This window comes from Carassius carassius, chromosome 28, assembly GCF_963082965.1.
Source record: "Carassius carassius chromosome 28, fCarCar2.1, whole genome shotgun sequence".
Classification (NCBI taxonomy): Eukaryota; Metazoa; Chordata; class Actinopteri; order Cypriniformes; family Cyprinidae; genus Carassius; species Carassius carassius.
The window spans coordinates 20,082,592-20,099,454 of NC_081782.1; the positions used below are offsets into that span (position 1 = coordinate 20,082,592).

Below are 16,863 nucleotides of genomic sequence, written 5' to 3' on the forward strand. Positions count from 1 at the left end.
TGTGTGTGTGTGTGTGTGTGTGTGTGTGTGTGTGTGTGTGTGTGTGTGTGTGTGTGTGTGTGTGTGTGTGTATGTGTGTGTGTGTGTGAGTGAGTGAGCTGCTTGTTATAGTGATGGAGTGTGTGTGTGGGCTGCCGAGTCAAGCCTGTCCTCTCCGCTTTCATAAATCTGCGTTGGATGAAGCTCTCGAGCCATAAAATGCATCGATCGCCATCCTTCACACACACACACACACACACACACACACACACACACACACACACAGTTTCTTCCCACAGGGTAATCTTGCTTTCTTTAGAAATGTTGAGTGAGTTTTGAATACACAAGTGTGTCCTAATATAGAGGGATAAATAAGACACATGGCAGTCAACTAATGATACCTCACCATAAATATATAAAGACATCTTCACGTTTTTATTGAGTCACAGTGTGGACATGACTCCAGATGTTGGCCTATAGCTAAAGGTTTGTTCTTAAAGGGTGTTTATATCTGTGTCTGTGTCAGAAAGAGTGTGTTTTGTGACTTTTTATATTTCTAGTTCAGTTAGTTTTCTCATAATGGTGCGGTTGGCCCAATCCACAATCCCTGCCTGCCTGGAGAAACTAGGACACACACACACCCACACACACACAGGGACTGACTGACTGTTCTCACACACTGACATACTTTGCTGTTGTTATTGTGTCCAGGGTGTGCAGTTTAGCAGAACACACACACACTCTACATACACCTAAGTCATCCCAAAGGAAAATTATATTGCTTGTACTTCTCGTTTTTTTTTTTTTTTTTATTAAGTATCAACCTCTTCTTATATGTTTCTTATGATGTTTCTCAGGATATAAACCTAAGAAGAAAATTTTGCCCCCAAGGAGAAACAATTCAGAACCTTATATCATTAGTTTGAATCCAAATAGTTTGTATATGAATTCTAAAACAAACACACATACAATCAGTACATAGAACATCTTATTTGTGAATTTTCAGTCTTTTGTGTCAGAAAACATTCACAGCTTAAATGTACCGAATTGAATAAAAAAGACTGAAAGGGAAAGAGAAGCATTCACACACTTCTGGTTTCTGGGTGAGTGCAGCATTGTAAAATACAGCCTTCATGAATGTACAGATAAATCAGAGTCAGGCCTCGCTGATGTGAAGTGACCATGACAGTAATATACTGTTACAATAACATGCACATTAAATATTAAAACTCTCTCTCTTACTTACTTTGTAATGGATTACCTGCTGTGTCCTTCAAAACTGTGTGTTGGTTTTTGAATGTGGTGATTATAAATATTTCTGGATGATTTGTAACTCCAATTGTGTTTTTTTGTTGGTGTTTTTTTTTTTTTTTACCAGTTATAACTTGTGGATTTGTGTAAAGGTTTAATGATGGATTCTGAATAGAACAACTGATCTGTGGTTGAAGAGTTGCATATGAAGTTGGTACTAAATAGATTTTTTAAAATTGTCTTTTTGTCGGCAAATGAAATCAATGTGCATATCCTCTGATCTCCTCTCTCTTCAGGTAACAGGTTTTTCCTGACATCATATGGGGCCCTCTACATATCTGACGTTCAGAAAGAGGATGCCCTCTCTACCTACCGCTGCATCACCAAGCACAAGTACAGCGGAGAAACCAGACAGAGCAATGGGGCTCGTCTCTCTGTGCTGGGTGAGTATGTGGGTATATCAGTTTGCTGGGTAGTTGACACATCTTTGTCATATTTGTCAATCATAATGCACTAATCAGTCCCTCCAGGATTTTGTGATTTTGCGATCGCTGAATTTATCGCAAAATCAAGCAAACTCTGCAATTTTCACAAAAGGTAACAAATTTTCGTAATTACCGCAAATTTTCCACAGAATTTGGGCTTAAACTCATCCCGTGACGTCATTGCAATGCACATTCAGAATTCTGTTAAAGCTACAGATACCAGAACAAACGCCACTGATGTGGAAATCAGGAAAAACATTGTTCAATAAACACAAATCTTCACCACCGTTCACCACTGATTTAACATAGTAAAACTACAGGAAAAACAGACATTGTCTAATGTTTTCGAGTGCTTCACACAACTTTCCTCAGCACTTTAAAGCTTTAAGTATTACTGAATTTGAAAGTTATTTTTAATGTGACAATATTTATTTATACTTCATAGATTTCCCCCCATGTATTAAAACTAAAAGTTTCATAATGTAGGAAAGCAAACAATTATTTAAAAATAAAAATATATATTTAATTACCACTAATAGATGGCTGCAGAAAAGTACTTATAGGCCATTTCCACTCCCTAATATATATATATATATATATATATATATATATATATATGTATATATATATTTATATGTGTGTGTGTGTGTGTGTGTGTGTGTGTGTGTGTGTGTGTGTGTGTGTGTGTGTGTGTGCATCTGTAAGACGTCTGCTAAAGATCTGGGAATCATCTGCTCTGTACTCTGATAAACGTCTCAGAAGCAGTTTTACATGTAGTCTAATAAATGTCTATTTGACATCTGACAGTGAACATGAGACTTATTGCAGATGAGCAAGCACTCTTAAAAATACATCTTAAATATGTAAATACAGACATTAAATAGACATCTCAGAGTCATTTCAAGCTGCAAAAATCCTGGAGGGACCGACTAATCATATTCTTACATTTGGATTTGTTACCATCTTGGATACAGAACATTTCTTTGAGAAATAGCATTGTAATCCTAATTTATGAAATTCATTTCTAAATATAATATTAACTACTTATGATGTTAGTAAATGGTTCTTAAATAAAAAATAGCTGTAATTTTGTTTGACATGAGCATTTTCTTCCACTTATCAGAACATTAATTGTGCAGTTTTGCTACTGTAGCTTTAACCTTTTCAGTGGTGAGTTTAAAATATTCTTTATGTTTCCATGATGACGCATCAGGCTTGTCACGTGACACACCGCGGCTAAAATAACACTGAATGACAGATGGATCGCTTTTATTTTTTTATTTTCTTTAGAACATTCACAAATGTGCATACCAGGTCATGAACAATCTGATATTCTGATTCACAAATATGTGTAAATGCGTGTGTTTGGTCGTTTAAAAACCTTTCTAAATGATCTTGATCTGTAATGTGAGATGGGTGCTGCCATGTTTGTTTTAAAGTGACATGACATTCAGCCAAGTATGGTGACCCATACTCAGAAGGTTAGGCCATTAGGCCACGACTTCCCCAAATACAGACCTTGCGCTGCAGGTCAGAGAGTCCTGTCAGTCAGATTTACAGCACGTGAACTCATCAGTTTCTCCCGAAATACAAGTAATAAGTGGCCGGTGAACTGGGTGAATAATAGCGTGAACTTAATAATTACTTACTCCGTGTGTATCTGATATGAATAAAACACATATGCAAATTAAATTTAAATGGATTGTTACTATTACTTACATAAACATATGTGTGTATTTTTCAATCTCTAAATGTATTGTTTTACTAGTACTTATGTGTATTTAGATGTCTGAAAACCTAAAATATGCATTATGTGGTTAAGAACACTACATAGTTGTGATAATATGATGAGCAGTGCACGTCTGGCTCAGCGCCAGCCAACGCGTGACAACGCAGTTTGAATTTGGCAGTTATTTAATGTCACCGAACATTCTAAATCCCATATGTGGGACCATACTCCCAGGGACACACAAATAAAAATCCCATATGTGGGACCATATCGTTCAAAGGATTAAGGCTTATGTATGTAAAGGACTATATATTAATTGGCAAGAATTGCTTGGTCTTTTTTAAAGAACTTTTTCTGTCCTTAGACCCCACTGAAACCCAGCCTTCTGTAATGGACAGTTTCCAGTCAGGAGAAGTACAAGTGGGGCGAAGCATAGAGTTGCCCTGCATCGCCTCCGGTTACCCCAACCCCACAATCCGCTGGTTGAAAGATGGGAGGCCGCTTCCTGCTGATTCCCGCTGGACACGGCGACTAACTGGTCTCACAATCAGTGATCTCCGTCTGGAAGACTCTGGAAACTACATCTGTGAAGTCACCAACAGCTTTGGCTCCAAAGAGGTCACAGGACACCTTAATGTCATCGGTGAGGAGAAAATATATAAAGGGCAAAGGGGAAAGAGGGGAGGTACAAGAAGAGGGACTAGTTATATGCTAGGAGTAAATGATGAAAGACGTCACCAATAAACTGCTGGTGAGGGAAAAAGACAAGCTTTTCAAAAGTTCCAAGTTATCTTCACCTTGACATAGATTGAAGCAAGATATGGTCTTTGTATCAATGTCCTTGTAGGTCCCAACGTTCATTTGAACTTGGATTTTAAAGTTAGGCATATAGGGCTGTGAGTGGACCTTAAACAACACTCTTATGAGCCTAATAATGGAGTAAGAATTTTGTTTGCTACTTGAAATCTTCTTTCAGAAACAACTAAATATCTAGGAATATGTCCTACTTGGCAGAATCTTATCAGCCATTTCATTCCATGAAGTAGGACATATTCCTGGATCAACATCATTGTGCAGGAACAACATTCCTATTGAAAAGTAATTGGTTGGGGTGTCAACATCTTTTTTTCAACCTACAGTAAAACTAGGATTATAATGATGTTTTTTTTTTACTTTTATGTACTTTAAGAACTAACAAAAGGTCCAGCAACATCTCCAACTCCAAAGTCACCTAGTCTATTCCCCAAAGCAGAAATCAAAATCGTATGGCAGGTGTCCTTATCCTTTCTCCAAGAGATCAACCCTCCTGTACATTTAGTTCTAACCTTGCTTCCAATGAACATACATGCAATTGTCAACTAAACCCAAGGGAATTGATTAGCTGGCTAAGGCTTATTGGGAGATAAAACTAAGCTCTACAGGATGGTTGTTCTTCCTGAACAGGGATGAGGACATTTGCCTCAGGGTTTTGGCTTGTCCTATGGGAGTACTTACTTTTCATATTTCTGTAGAAGGTTTGACCCAATAATTAAAACCTTGAAACCAGTGGATCTGGGTCACTTACTGTATAAGGGTGTATGGAGTGAATTGTTGGTCTATCTCTTACAAAGTCCTGGAATATCCATACTTTTTCATCCAAAGGAGAGGGTCGAGGTCATGTTGGTCCATCATCTATTGCCCCCGATCCCCTGTGTCATAGGGAGAGAGATATCAAAAGGAGTATACCAGGTATTGAGTAAGCAAGAAGCACATGTGGGTTTAAGAGATGTTGGCACACTGGTCGGCCTCTGCCACCTTCTTGTTGACTTAAAAAGAAAGTAATATGAGAGGACAGGAAGACTGTTCTGGCCTCTCCAGTCTGAGCCCTGTTCCACCAGAAATGTGTGTGTTTTCCAGCAGGCTTGGGGTTGGATCTTAGACCAGTGGGATGGTATTGGCTGGAGTCTTAATATGAAAGTAGAGGGGAATAGAGGAAGGGGAGGTGGGGTGGACATTTGGACGTTTAGCCACTGGGCACATCACACCGATGTGCTCACACAGATTCTGACAGAACAGGAGGGGAGGAGGGCACACACACACACAGATACATGCCCAGACACTCACACCATCACACACAGAGGCCTCCAGCACATAACACCAGCTGCCTTATTGCTCACTGACATTTTCTCTGTCTGTCTGTCTGTCTGTCTGTCTGTCTATCTATCTATCTATCTAGACACCATAATTTTGAAACTTTACCCTCATACTCAAATAATATTTTTCACTCTGACTTTTTCTTTCTCCACAGAGCCTCTGAGAGTCACATTGTCCCCTAAGAACCTGAAAACAGGCATCAGCAGCACAGTGATTCTGTCCTGTGCCGTTCAGGGCTCGCCCCACTTCACCGTCTCCTGGTTTCGCAACACAGAACCCATTGTGCCTGACCAGCACTTCTCCATCCAGGGAGCCCACAACGAGACTCTCTTCATCACGGCAGCCCAAAAAAGACACTCAGGGGCATATCAGTGCTTTGCCACCCGCAAGGGTCAGACCGCACAGGACTTCTCCATTATACTGCTTGAGGGTGAGTGGAAAAAGTGGATAATGGGATAGTGCTGAAGGTTGTGGTTCTGATTCTAACTCTGCAGTGTACATTTACTTTTGGACATCAGTGTTCCAAATTTAGATTACTATGACTTTTAAGCGAGTTACACAGTGTCCTAAACAACCACTACAAGATTTTTTCAATAATAGGTAATTTTGCTGTCCTTAAAAGGTTAGTTCACCTAAAAACGAAAATTAGTCCATGTTTTACTCATCCTCAAGACATCCTAGCTGCACATGACTTTTTTCTTTCAGAAAAATCCAATCACAGTTACATTAAAAATTGCCCTTACTCTTCCAAGCTTTATAATGGCATGAGTGGGCGTTTTTGTTCAACAGTCCAAAAGTAGTCAAATAAAGCACATCCATCTATAGTAAAACATTCCTCACATGTCTCCGAGGGGTGAACATAGGCATCGTGTAGCAAATCTATTTTTGTAAGAAAAATATACATATTTAAAACAATATAAACACGTCTTTCACTTTCGGCTAACTTTTGTAGGCGGAAGCAGTTACGGTGGTTGAATTAGGATGTATAATGTAGGCATAGCGCACGTGTCAGTGATTAGTGGTGAGCTTGCTTGACAAAGAGAGAACAAAACAAAACACTGGTCACAAATGAGAAGTACAAAATGAGGATTTGTGAAGACATTTTTTGGAGGATTTTGATATAAGCCAAGAGGAGAGTGGTTTCCCTTTAGCAAAGTAAGGAAACTTTTCTTCCTTTGCTCCTGTAAACAAACATTGGTTTTCACGGGACTCACACACTCATGTTTCTACGCCTATGTCCAGCGCCATCTGCCGGAAAGGCAGTCTTTTGTGAATGTGCATACGATAGTTAGCTGAAGTTACACAAAATTGTTTGTATCGTTTTAAATATGAATATTTAGTTTTTTAAAAAACGCATACATTTGCTAAAGGAGGTTTTTATTCACCCCCCAGAGCTGTGTGAGACATGTTTTAATATGGATGAATACGTTTTATTCGATTATTTGACTTTTGGACCGTTGAACAAAAACACTCGCCCATGCAATTATAAAGCTTGGAAAAGCAAGGACAATATAACTCCGACTGGATTATTCTCAAAGGAAAAATAATATACACCTAGGATGCCTTAAGGGTGAGTAAAACACGGGCTAATTTAAATTTTTGGGTGAACTAACCATTTAATTAATGTGAAACACTGCACAAAGCAACAGCAGAACATATTTTGTGTTTAATATATTGTACATATATATGAAATTAAATGAAAAATGATTAATGATTTTAGACTAAATATTCAAGAATTCAGTTTTTATTGGTTTAATTTAAACACACTCAACATTACTTGCTTTTTCCACATTAGATCTGGTAAGGACACAGAGTAATTCAGAGGCAAGACAACATTAGTGACATAAAATTGACCACTTTTGAACTCCTCTTGATAAATTTAGCTGTTCTTATGAAGGAAACATTTCAGCAATGCACAATTCAAAGATTCTTATATCTTCTATCTGTATTCTGCTCTCTTTTTTCTGTTAGACGGCACCCCACGGATTGTCTCGTCTTTCAGTGAGCGCGTAGTAGCCCCTGGCGAGCCCTTCTCTCTCATGTGCGCGGCCAAAGGCGCTCCACCCCCCACCATTACCTGGACGTTGGACGACGAGCCGGTAGCGCGGGACTCGGCGCACCGGGCCAGCCAGTACACGCTCTCCGACGGCTCCACTGTCTCGCACGTCAACGTCACCAACCCCCAGATCCGTGACGGGGGCGTGTACCGCTGCGCCGCACGCAACTCGGCCGGTAGCGCCGAGTACCAAGCGCGCATAAACGTAAGAGGTGCCTGTCTACTTTTCAATCTCAGACATTTAGGGTTATCACCCGCCACCTCCCCGACCCCTTGACCCCTGAATTCCTCCACCTCATCTCAATTCCATATATCATCGCTTCCTATCAACTCAAGTGTCATTGTTTATGTATGTGGGTGGGGTTGGTGATTGGGTGTATGTGTGTGGGTGGAGCGTCTTATGTTGTTTGTTCATCACAGTGCTGTCACCTGTGCGTTTTCTCATTCTTTCCACTGTCAGATCACCCGTTTGTGTTCTCTGTATCTTTCCACTTCTCCTGTTTGTCTCTCCATCTGCGGAGTCTTTGTTCCTCTCTTTCACACATACACGGTGTCTTTGTCTCGATGTCGCCGGCTGGCTGGCACACGTGTGGTGTCCTGGCTGTTCTGGGACAGAGTGGAGATCTGGCAGAAGGAAGATGCCAGCACGCCAAAACAGAAAAGAGACACGTCAGCTAAGAATCCAGACTGAGAGGACAGAAGACAAGTAGAAACAGTGTATAAGGGTAGAAATGTGAGGAAAAAATACTTAAAAACTCAAAAAAAATTCTAAAAGAAGAGAGGAGGATTGAAAGGTGAAGAAAAACTCAAAGTAATACGAAATATGACTGATCACAGCTCAATTTTATGTGTAGTTTAGAAGTGTTTTTATTATTATTAGAAGATAGACGATTAGAAGACACCACAATAAAAGGCCAGTGGAAAAAACAGCATTTAAAGTAGAGATGAAATGAAAGAAAACGTAGATGTTTTCTTATTATAATTTGTGATTTCTTCTTTTTTCCTCTCTTATTCTATATGTACTATTGAAAATGTATGTACTCCAGGTACTTAATTTGTAACCATCAGTCATTGTTAGGATTTTGAATTGTGTCTGTTTTACTCAAAAATGAAATGAAAACTTGTCGTCAGTTATGGATGGATTGTGTTTAAATGGACTAAATGATGCTGAGAAGTCTGGTATACATCACCAGAGAGAAGTCTTTTGTTTCCCCAGAAAATCAAGTTATGTCGAGTTATCATCAAGTTATGTAATTTTTGTGGACGAACACATTTAGAAAGTAGATAGGATCAATTTCATGCCAATGTTAAACCGTCATGGAAATTCCAAGAGGAACAGTGGCAAATGTATATAGACTATGATAGACTACCATCTTTATATTAGCAATGAGTAATGATTATTACACAAAATTGAATTCAACATTCTACTCATGGTTACCTAGATGCCTCAAAAAAAAAAAATAATAATAATATTTTTTTGGTACGTCTGACCTTGAATATATTTTATATATCTGAAACCACTTACCTCGCAAACACTGAAAATTCCAGTAATAATTTTATCCACTGAATCACTTGTTCTATCAACCCAATACCTTGCATACAAAGACTTCCAGTCAGACAGATAAATCCCAGTGCGCTATTGCTCTTAAAGTTGCATTCAGTCAGTGAATCAGATTTAGTTTGCAAGATCAAGACAGCTTTGTGCATATTATGCATCAGATGGTCAGTGAATGGACTGTGGGTGGTCCATGGGTGTGTCTTCTGAGCCTCAGACTAAGAGTGATATTGAGTTGTGTTGACAGGCCTGTTGAATACACCCTCTCTTCCTCTCTCTCGATCTCTGAAATGTTCAGTTATGACATATCTGTCTGCTTTAAGAAGACATGCCAGAACAATCTTTGCGGTGAGAATGAGACCCTGTGCCAGGGAGCAACAGTTTTGCGCACACACGCCGAATGATACCAATGCTCACTGACACATTCATAGTCTTAAAACACTACTGCCTGACTAATACACTCTGACCACAGTAAGCTCATGAAAACCGACAGCATTATCCATATCACGCACACGCATTTATTCTTGAGATGATCGTTTCACAACACAATATTTAACAAACACAGGCACCCGTGAGCAATTAGGCCCCATTATTCCTGTGAACAGCACAATAGTAGTGCTCAGTTCCTGTCTTGCTCCTTATGTAAGTTCATACATTCATATATTATGTTTGAGAACAAAAGAAAAATAGAGAAATAGAAAGACAGCCAGAGAATAACTGTGAAGAAGAGAGAAGAGGGATACTGTGCGACAGTCTTCTTGAATAATACATCAGGGTTGACTTGTCAAAGTGGTGACTTCAAAGCACAATGCACGCTGAGCTGAGAGAAAGGGAGAGAGAGCAACAGAAGAAAAGAGAGAGGTACAGGGATGAGGAGTGGGCTGTTAGAGAGGATGAGAATAGTTGTGTGCAAAAAATCTACATGTGCCCCATCGACGATTTATAAACCGATTCACCCTCCATTTTGAGGCAAACAGAATTTCCTTCTACAGTACGTCTTATCCTTCTTCTGGTTCCTCTGGTTTCTTACTCCTAAGTTACTCCTAAGCCACCTTGTCTCAATTCTGTCTCTTTCTGTTTCTTTTTGTTCTTCATCTTCAGGCATTGGCAATTTAAATCTTCACAGTGTCCCACCATCCATTTGTTTGTATACCCCTCCGTCCTCGTGTGTGATCTGAGAGCAGAGTCCTGAACAAGTCAGCCTTCTCTTTTTGCCAAAAAAAGAAAACAAAACAAAACAAACACAAATTGGACATTACTAACCTTTTCAAATTCGGCAATGACTGGTTATGCTAGGAAGAACCAGAAGCTGTTAGCATATGCTAATCACATTAAAGGGCATTCACACTGACAGCGATTTGCAGCAAAAGAGCAAGTTGAACCCAAAGTTGGTGAAGTTACTTGAGACCTAAATTTGCGACAAAAATCTAAGCAAACTTCATGCAAATGCACAGCGACTACCTTCACGACTGAGCAGGAATGCATACTAGCATTCAAAACAAGCCTAAGGTTTAATTTAATTAAAATCAAGTTTATTTGTGTAGAGCATTATGTATTGCTTATCATTTCAGAGCTGCTTTACATGAGATGCATTTCTCTAGATTACAATTACAAGTAATTTGTTTTGAGAGGTGACTATGTCAGTACTGTACTGACATAAGTCAATGACATATCTTCAAGCAGAACACAATGAACACACTTGAACTGTGATTATAATAATTACAATGTAAGGGAAATTTGGGAGTTTTTTCTATTTATTCAGACTTAAGGTTGTCTAATGTCTTTGCAAATGGCCAGATCCAGACTTGAGCGTGTGCAGTCTAGTTATCTTAGGGTGGGCATCCCGAGGTAGAAAGAAAAAAAAAACAAAGAAAAAATAATTAGCATAGGTGCTGTTCTTGACTTTTCAAGAAATTTATAATCATGTGCATTTGATCAGATACAACTGGAGTACCAGGTTATGAGATGCATTGTGTGAATGCTTTTCTAAAGAGATATGTCTTTGATCTAGATTTAAACAGAGAGAGTGTGTCTGAGCCCCAAACATGATCAGAAAGTTTATTCCAAAGTTTAGGAGTCAAATGCAAAAATGCTCTCTTTTTGTGGACTTTGCCTATCATAGGTCTTACCAAAAGTTCAGAGTTTTGCAACCTTAAATAGTGTGATGGATTGTAGCTTGATAGAAGACTGGCTCTAGAAGTACACTAGAGCTTAACCATTTGGGGCCTTATAAGTAAGTAGCAATTATTTGTAATCGATACAGAACTTAATAGGTAACCAGTGTAGAGATTGTAAAATTGGGGTGGTATGATCATATTTTCTTGACTTGATAAGAACTCTAGCAGCTGCATTTTGGATTAACTGTTTATTGAACACGCAGAACAACCACTTGGTAGTGCCTTACAATAGTCCAGTCTAGAGGTCATGAATGCATGAACTAGATTTTCTGCATAAAGATGTTTTGCCAGCTTTAATTAGTTGAATCTTGCTTAACTAATCTCCTAGCCTAACTAACATTGTGTTTACCTGTTTAAGCTGTACTTAAATGCTGAAAAGTACCCCAAAGCCACCAAAACAGACCAGCCTGACCTGACAAGCTATATTTTATAATAAGCTTTTTATTTTTTTGTTCCTGTTTCAGTAGGGAAGTACAGCGAGCTCTAATGATTAAGTCGCTTTCAGTGTGAACGCCACCTTACACTTTACACAAGCAGCACAACATTATAGCCTTTATTGTTAAAAGCTATTCAGTAGCTGTTAGCATTTAGCTATTCAACCATAATTCTTTGATTTAGCATGGGACAGTTTCGCTAAAGTAATTCTAAGGCCTCTGTTCTCGCAGTCCTCAATCCTTTAAATGTGTGTTTTGGGACGTGGCTATCAAATGTAATGTTGTATTTTTACTCTGCCTACACAAACACATTAGGTTAGTATTTTATCGTTAAGATTACATCCACATTGCTTTACTATTAATTGCATTAACTTGGCTTATTAACGGTACAGAAACACACCTCATTTATTGCTGAAATTATATAAAGGCATGGTTCGTCTCTACGATATGTGCCTATGTGCCAAGCTATGATTAAGGATACGGTACAAGACACATTGAAACAGTAGATACACACCACATTCTCTGCTGTGAAGTCCAAGAGCATTCTAACCCCCTCCTTCCCATCCACCACTCGCTCTTCTCCTTTCTTCCGTCCACATTTCCCCCTTCTTTACCCCAAATACCCATGCAAAACCTTGTCTCCCATCTCCCTCTCATTCACTTTTTTCAATCCTCTCATTTACCCTTTTCTACCTGGCACATTCTCCCTCTTTTTTTGTCTTCCTCCGTTTTCTCCTCTCTCTCTCTCTCTCTCTCTCGCTCTCTCTTTCTGTTATTTCTCTTGCAGGTCCTCCCAGTATCCGGGCCATGCGGAATATCACAGCTGTGGCTGGTCGCAACACTTTCATTAACTGTCGTGTGATTGGCTACCCCTATTACTCCATCAAGTGGTTTAAAGATGGGACAACGCCGTTGCCAGACAACCATCGTCAGGTGGTGTATGAGAACGGCACTCTGAAGTTGAGTGATGTGCAGAAGGGTGCGGACGAGGGGTCGTATCTGTGCAGCGTGCTTATCCAACCCCAGCTCTCCATTAGCCAGACTGTCTACGTCACAGTCAAAGGTTAGTGATTACTGCTAATGATTTTGGGGATGTTTAATGCCCCTTTAAAAAGTCACAAGCAGGCACAAGTAAAAAAAAAATTAAATAAACTTTTGCAGGTTTGAACTTTTGAAGTTTTGATATATGATAAATTTGTGTTGATTCATCATTTTAAATTAGGCATGAAGTCCTATACCAAGTTACAAATATAGTCATTAAATATAAGTTATTTATTTATTTGGTTGGTCAATCAGGGCATTTATATATATATATATATATATATATATATATATATATGAATGACCATGCTCTGAATCGTGTGTGCAATCAGACCAATGGATGAATACAACGTCACTGACGGGGTGACGTATTGACCAAGAAGCTATGAGAGCACGTGCGGTGGAAACCGGAGCAATACGAATATCGAGGTCGTAGAACCTGACAAACGTGAGCTGCAGGGTATAATTTGGTTTTGTTTGTATATGTTTTATGACTATCAAACCAGTGATTCCCAACCACTTACACATGACTGACAAACTGCAATGGTTTGAGTTAAAAAATTCAGTTTGTGTTTTACTGAAGAAACAAAGTCACCTACATCTTGGATGACCTGGGGGTACGCAGATAAACATCAGATTTTCATTTTGGGTGAACTATTCCTTTAACCCTAACTCTTTCATATAGGCAAAAACGACATCTCGATGTCGAACCACCATCTACTACGATTGAGCTACAGACAGCCAATTGTCGATATAAGTTAGTATGCGGATACTCTGGAGTCACAGTGGAGCCAGAGCAGCATCCACACACTTTGTGAAAGTTTGGGGTGAGAGTGCAAGGCCGAACAGAAAAACCCAATGTTGGTAAGATTCACCCCCGAAAGCAAACCTCAGGAACTTCCTTTGTTGAGGAAGGATGGAGACATGGAAGTACATGTCTTTTAGATCTATCATGACAAACCAGTCCTCGGACCTGATCTGAGACACAACCTGTTTGATTGTAAGCTCTCTTGAACTCCAGTTGCATGACTGAGCAGTTTAACTGACGCAGATCTAAAATCGGGCGTAACCCCCCATCCTTCTTTGGAACAATGAAGTACCAGCTGTGGAACCCGGATTCTCTGTCATAAGGAGGGACCACCTCGATTGCCTACTTCCTCAGAAGAGTATTTACTTCTGTTTCTAAAATCAGAGCCTGCCCACCACAGTGGAAACTATCCCATTGAAACAAGGTGGAGGAGAACTGAATTCTGTAACCTCGTTCTACAATCTGCAGGGCCCATCTTGAGATATTTGCCAGAAGCTTCCATGCTGCCAGAAACTCTATTAAGCGATTCAGCCTCTCAAGAATGACCTCCGGTTTAATAGGAGACCTCCTCAGAGGTAGCAAGCTTCCTAGATCTGCAATGTTTTCTGACAGACACTGAGACGTGAGCTTGCTGGAGGCTGCTGTGCTCTAAAGCACTGGTGGTGGCAGGGTTAACAACTCGGCCTCCTGAGGGCACTGAGGATAGATGGGCACTGTGTAATGAGGTGTACACCGCTCTTCCCCAGATGGAGCTGCCTTCAGAAGCCCTGGAACACAAACATCAGTGCTTCTTGGGCGAAGACTTCTTAGCCAGGAAGATGGATCTCAGATCGGCCTTTGGCTTTGAAGCCTTCAACTATTACTTTCTACGCCTCTCTGTACGAGGAGCAGCTGGGGCAGCTCCCATCCAGCAGACCCATGAGCCAGAGAGCAGCGAGGCAAGAACCACTGAAATGCCGCTGCTTGTTTATGAGCCTCCTAAAACCCGTTGACACCGGAATTGACAGTGTCACTGAACAGGCTAGTAGGTGCAAGCGGGGCGTCAAGGAGGAAGACCCTCTCTTTCTCTTTAATTTCAGACAAGGTCAACCATAGATGCCTCTGTGCGGCCCCTGGGGCTGCCATAGACTGCCTGATTGCTTTGGCGGTCTCCTTTGTGGTGCGGAGAGACAAATCAACAGTTCTATATCACTCTTTAATGTATTCTGATTTAACTTCCTCGCCCTAATCCAGCTCTATCAGCAGGTCCGCCTGGTAAGCTTTCAAAACTGCCATCGTATGAAGGTAATCACCAGCCTGACCTGCTGCCATGTACCCTTTGTCCACCAATGTTGATGAAGTGTGAAACGGATTGGTGGGCAGTGCTGGGGCTTTTGGATAAGATTCCACACCGGGAGACAGATAACCCGTGAGTGTCTTTTCAACCAGGGGCATCGCTGTATAACCACGCTCATTTAGTCCTGTGACATTGCTGTAATCAATGAGAGAGGAACTAAAGTGGTGAGCCGAATATGGTCTTGACACATCAGTGCGGAGATCGTGAAAAAACGGCAAGCCTTGGCATGGAGGGGGCGGCTTAGACCTCAAAAACTCTCATCTAACTTGCTATTGGAGGGTTCAGCCTGCTTCTCGGTGTGCCATTCAAGAATTAACTGGGCCACAGCACAAATTATCACCTCCACAAGCTCCTCGTACTGTGCAGACTGGGGTGGTTCGTCAGGGGGAAGAAACCGCTCCCTCAGAGTGTTCTTCCAAACCCTGGGAAGTGGCGCTGGATCCGGTGGCTGAGGGAGGAGAAAGGGACTCTCCCGTCATCATCCCCTCCACCAGATTCACTTGCGAACCCCACAATCGCAAGTCTGCCGAGGCAACGTGGGACCACAGCTGCAGGGAATGCTGGAAAGGGCTCTCTCCTCGAAGAAAGCCCTCAGGAGTGAAGTGTCCATACCGAGAGGCGCTCAGAGTGTGGATAGTCAGCCCCCTTGAGAGCTGACTCGGCATGTTTCGCTCACAGGCAAACAACACAAAGGCTATGTGCAAAAAATGCTGCTTGTCTTTATCACCCCCTTTATGTTTTGCTGTCTTATGCTTAGACTTTGGCATTTTTGCTTTTTCATTTGAGACAGTGATAAACAATGGTAATTAAGACATACACATACAGAGCGCTTTGCTGAATGACAGAAGCTGCCACTGTCTCCACTGCACATGCTTTTATAGCTTACTGGTCTCTACATCACCCCATTCGTTACATCACGTCCTTCCATTGGTCTGATTACACATGATTCAGGGCATGGTCATGCTGAAGGCATTCCCAAAGTGTTCAACACAGCTTGAGTTCCTGATGGGGAAATTGTGTTTACATACTTTTATTTTATGCATTGTTCAGTCACAGTGGATTCAGTTTGAACTAGATCTAAAGAAATTAAACAATGCTTTTCATGATAAGTCTAAAAAAATATCCATTTTACTATATCCATTTATATTATTTTATCTCCATTTTGTAAGGTACCGTGTGTTTGTAGTATTGAGATTATATTTTTATTCATATAATAAATTTGCCATGTTTATGTCCTAAACAGAGCACCATTTGGTATATGTTTACATGTTTTTTTTATCTCACTTTTTAGTACATTAAGTGAAAAAATACAATTAAAAAATAAAATAAAAAGTAAATACCTTTCATCTTTAGTTAACTATAATAACCTTGGTAACTTATGTCCTTTTTTAATTGTTCATATGCCAAACAGTTACTTAAGGCATCCACAGAAAATTCAAATATAGGCTTTGGATTTGGAACATTGGATTTGGTGTGAAGAGGTCACCCTGAGAGGATTTTTGGATTTGAGCCTAGTCAGCAGGGTATCTTGATTTTATGGAGGATTTCCAAAAACAAAACAACCTTCCATTTGAGGTTTGGCATTTTTGAAAAAAAAAAAAAAGAAAAGAAAAAAGATGCCCATTGTACAGTACTTAATTTTAACATTTCTTCTGAAAAGAAAAGCGTAGTAGTTTATTGTGTCAGAGTGGGTGTGTTTTGATAAATGGAGTGTGTGTTGCCTTCAAACAAGAGTATATTTAAGCTGTAGGCGGATGGTGAAGGTTGAGGATGGTCTTTCCCCTCCACTGGCACAAAGACCCTGAGAGAAAGCACACCACTAATAGCCTTTGATTAACAGGATTACAGGCCTTCTGCAGCATTACAACCATTCATCAAT

General features: G+C 40.2%; 1 protein-coding gene across 2 annotated transcripts in view; it reads left to right on the forward strand.

Annotated features, from left to right (window-relative positions):
* dscaml1 (Down syndrome cell adhesion molecule like 1) overlaps positions 1-16,863 on the forward strand; it is a 131,698-nt gene that overhangs the window by 79,827 nt on the left and 35,008 nt on the right. For both annotated transcript variants that reach the window (XM_059514764.1, XM_059514766.1), the window contains 5 exons: positions 1,527-1,673; positions 3,809-4,087; positions 5,732-6,007; positions 7,549-7,845; positions 12,587-12,862. In XM_059514764.1, coding sequence (XP_059370747.1) covers positions 1,527-1,673; positions 3,809-4,087; positions 5,732-6,007; positions 7,549-7,845; positions 12,587-12,862 — 1,275 coding nt within the window. The remainder of the gene's footprint in view (positions 1-1,526; positions 1,674-3,808; positions 4,088-5,731; positions 6,008-7,548; positions 7,846-12,586; positions 12,863-16,863) is intronic.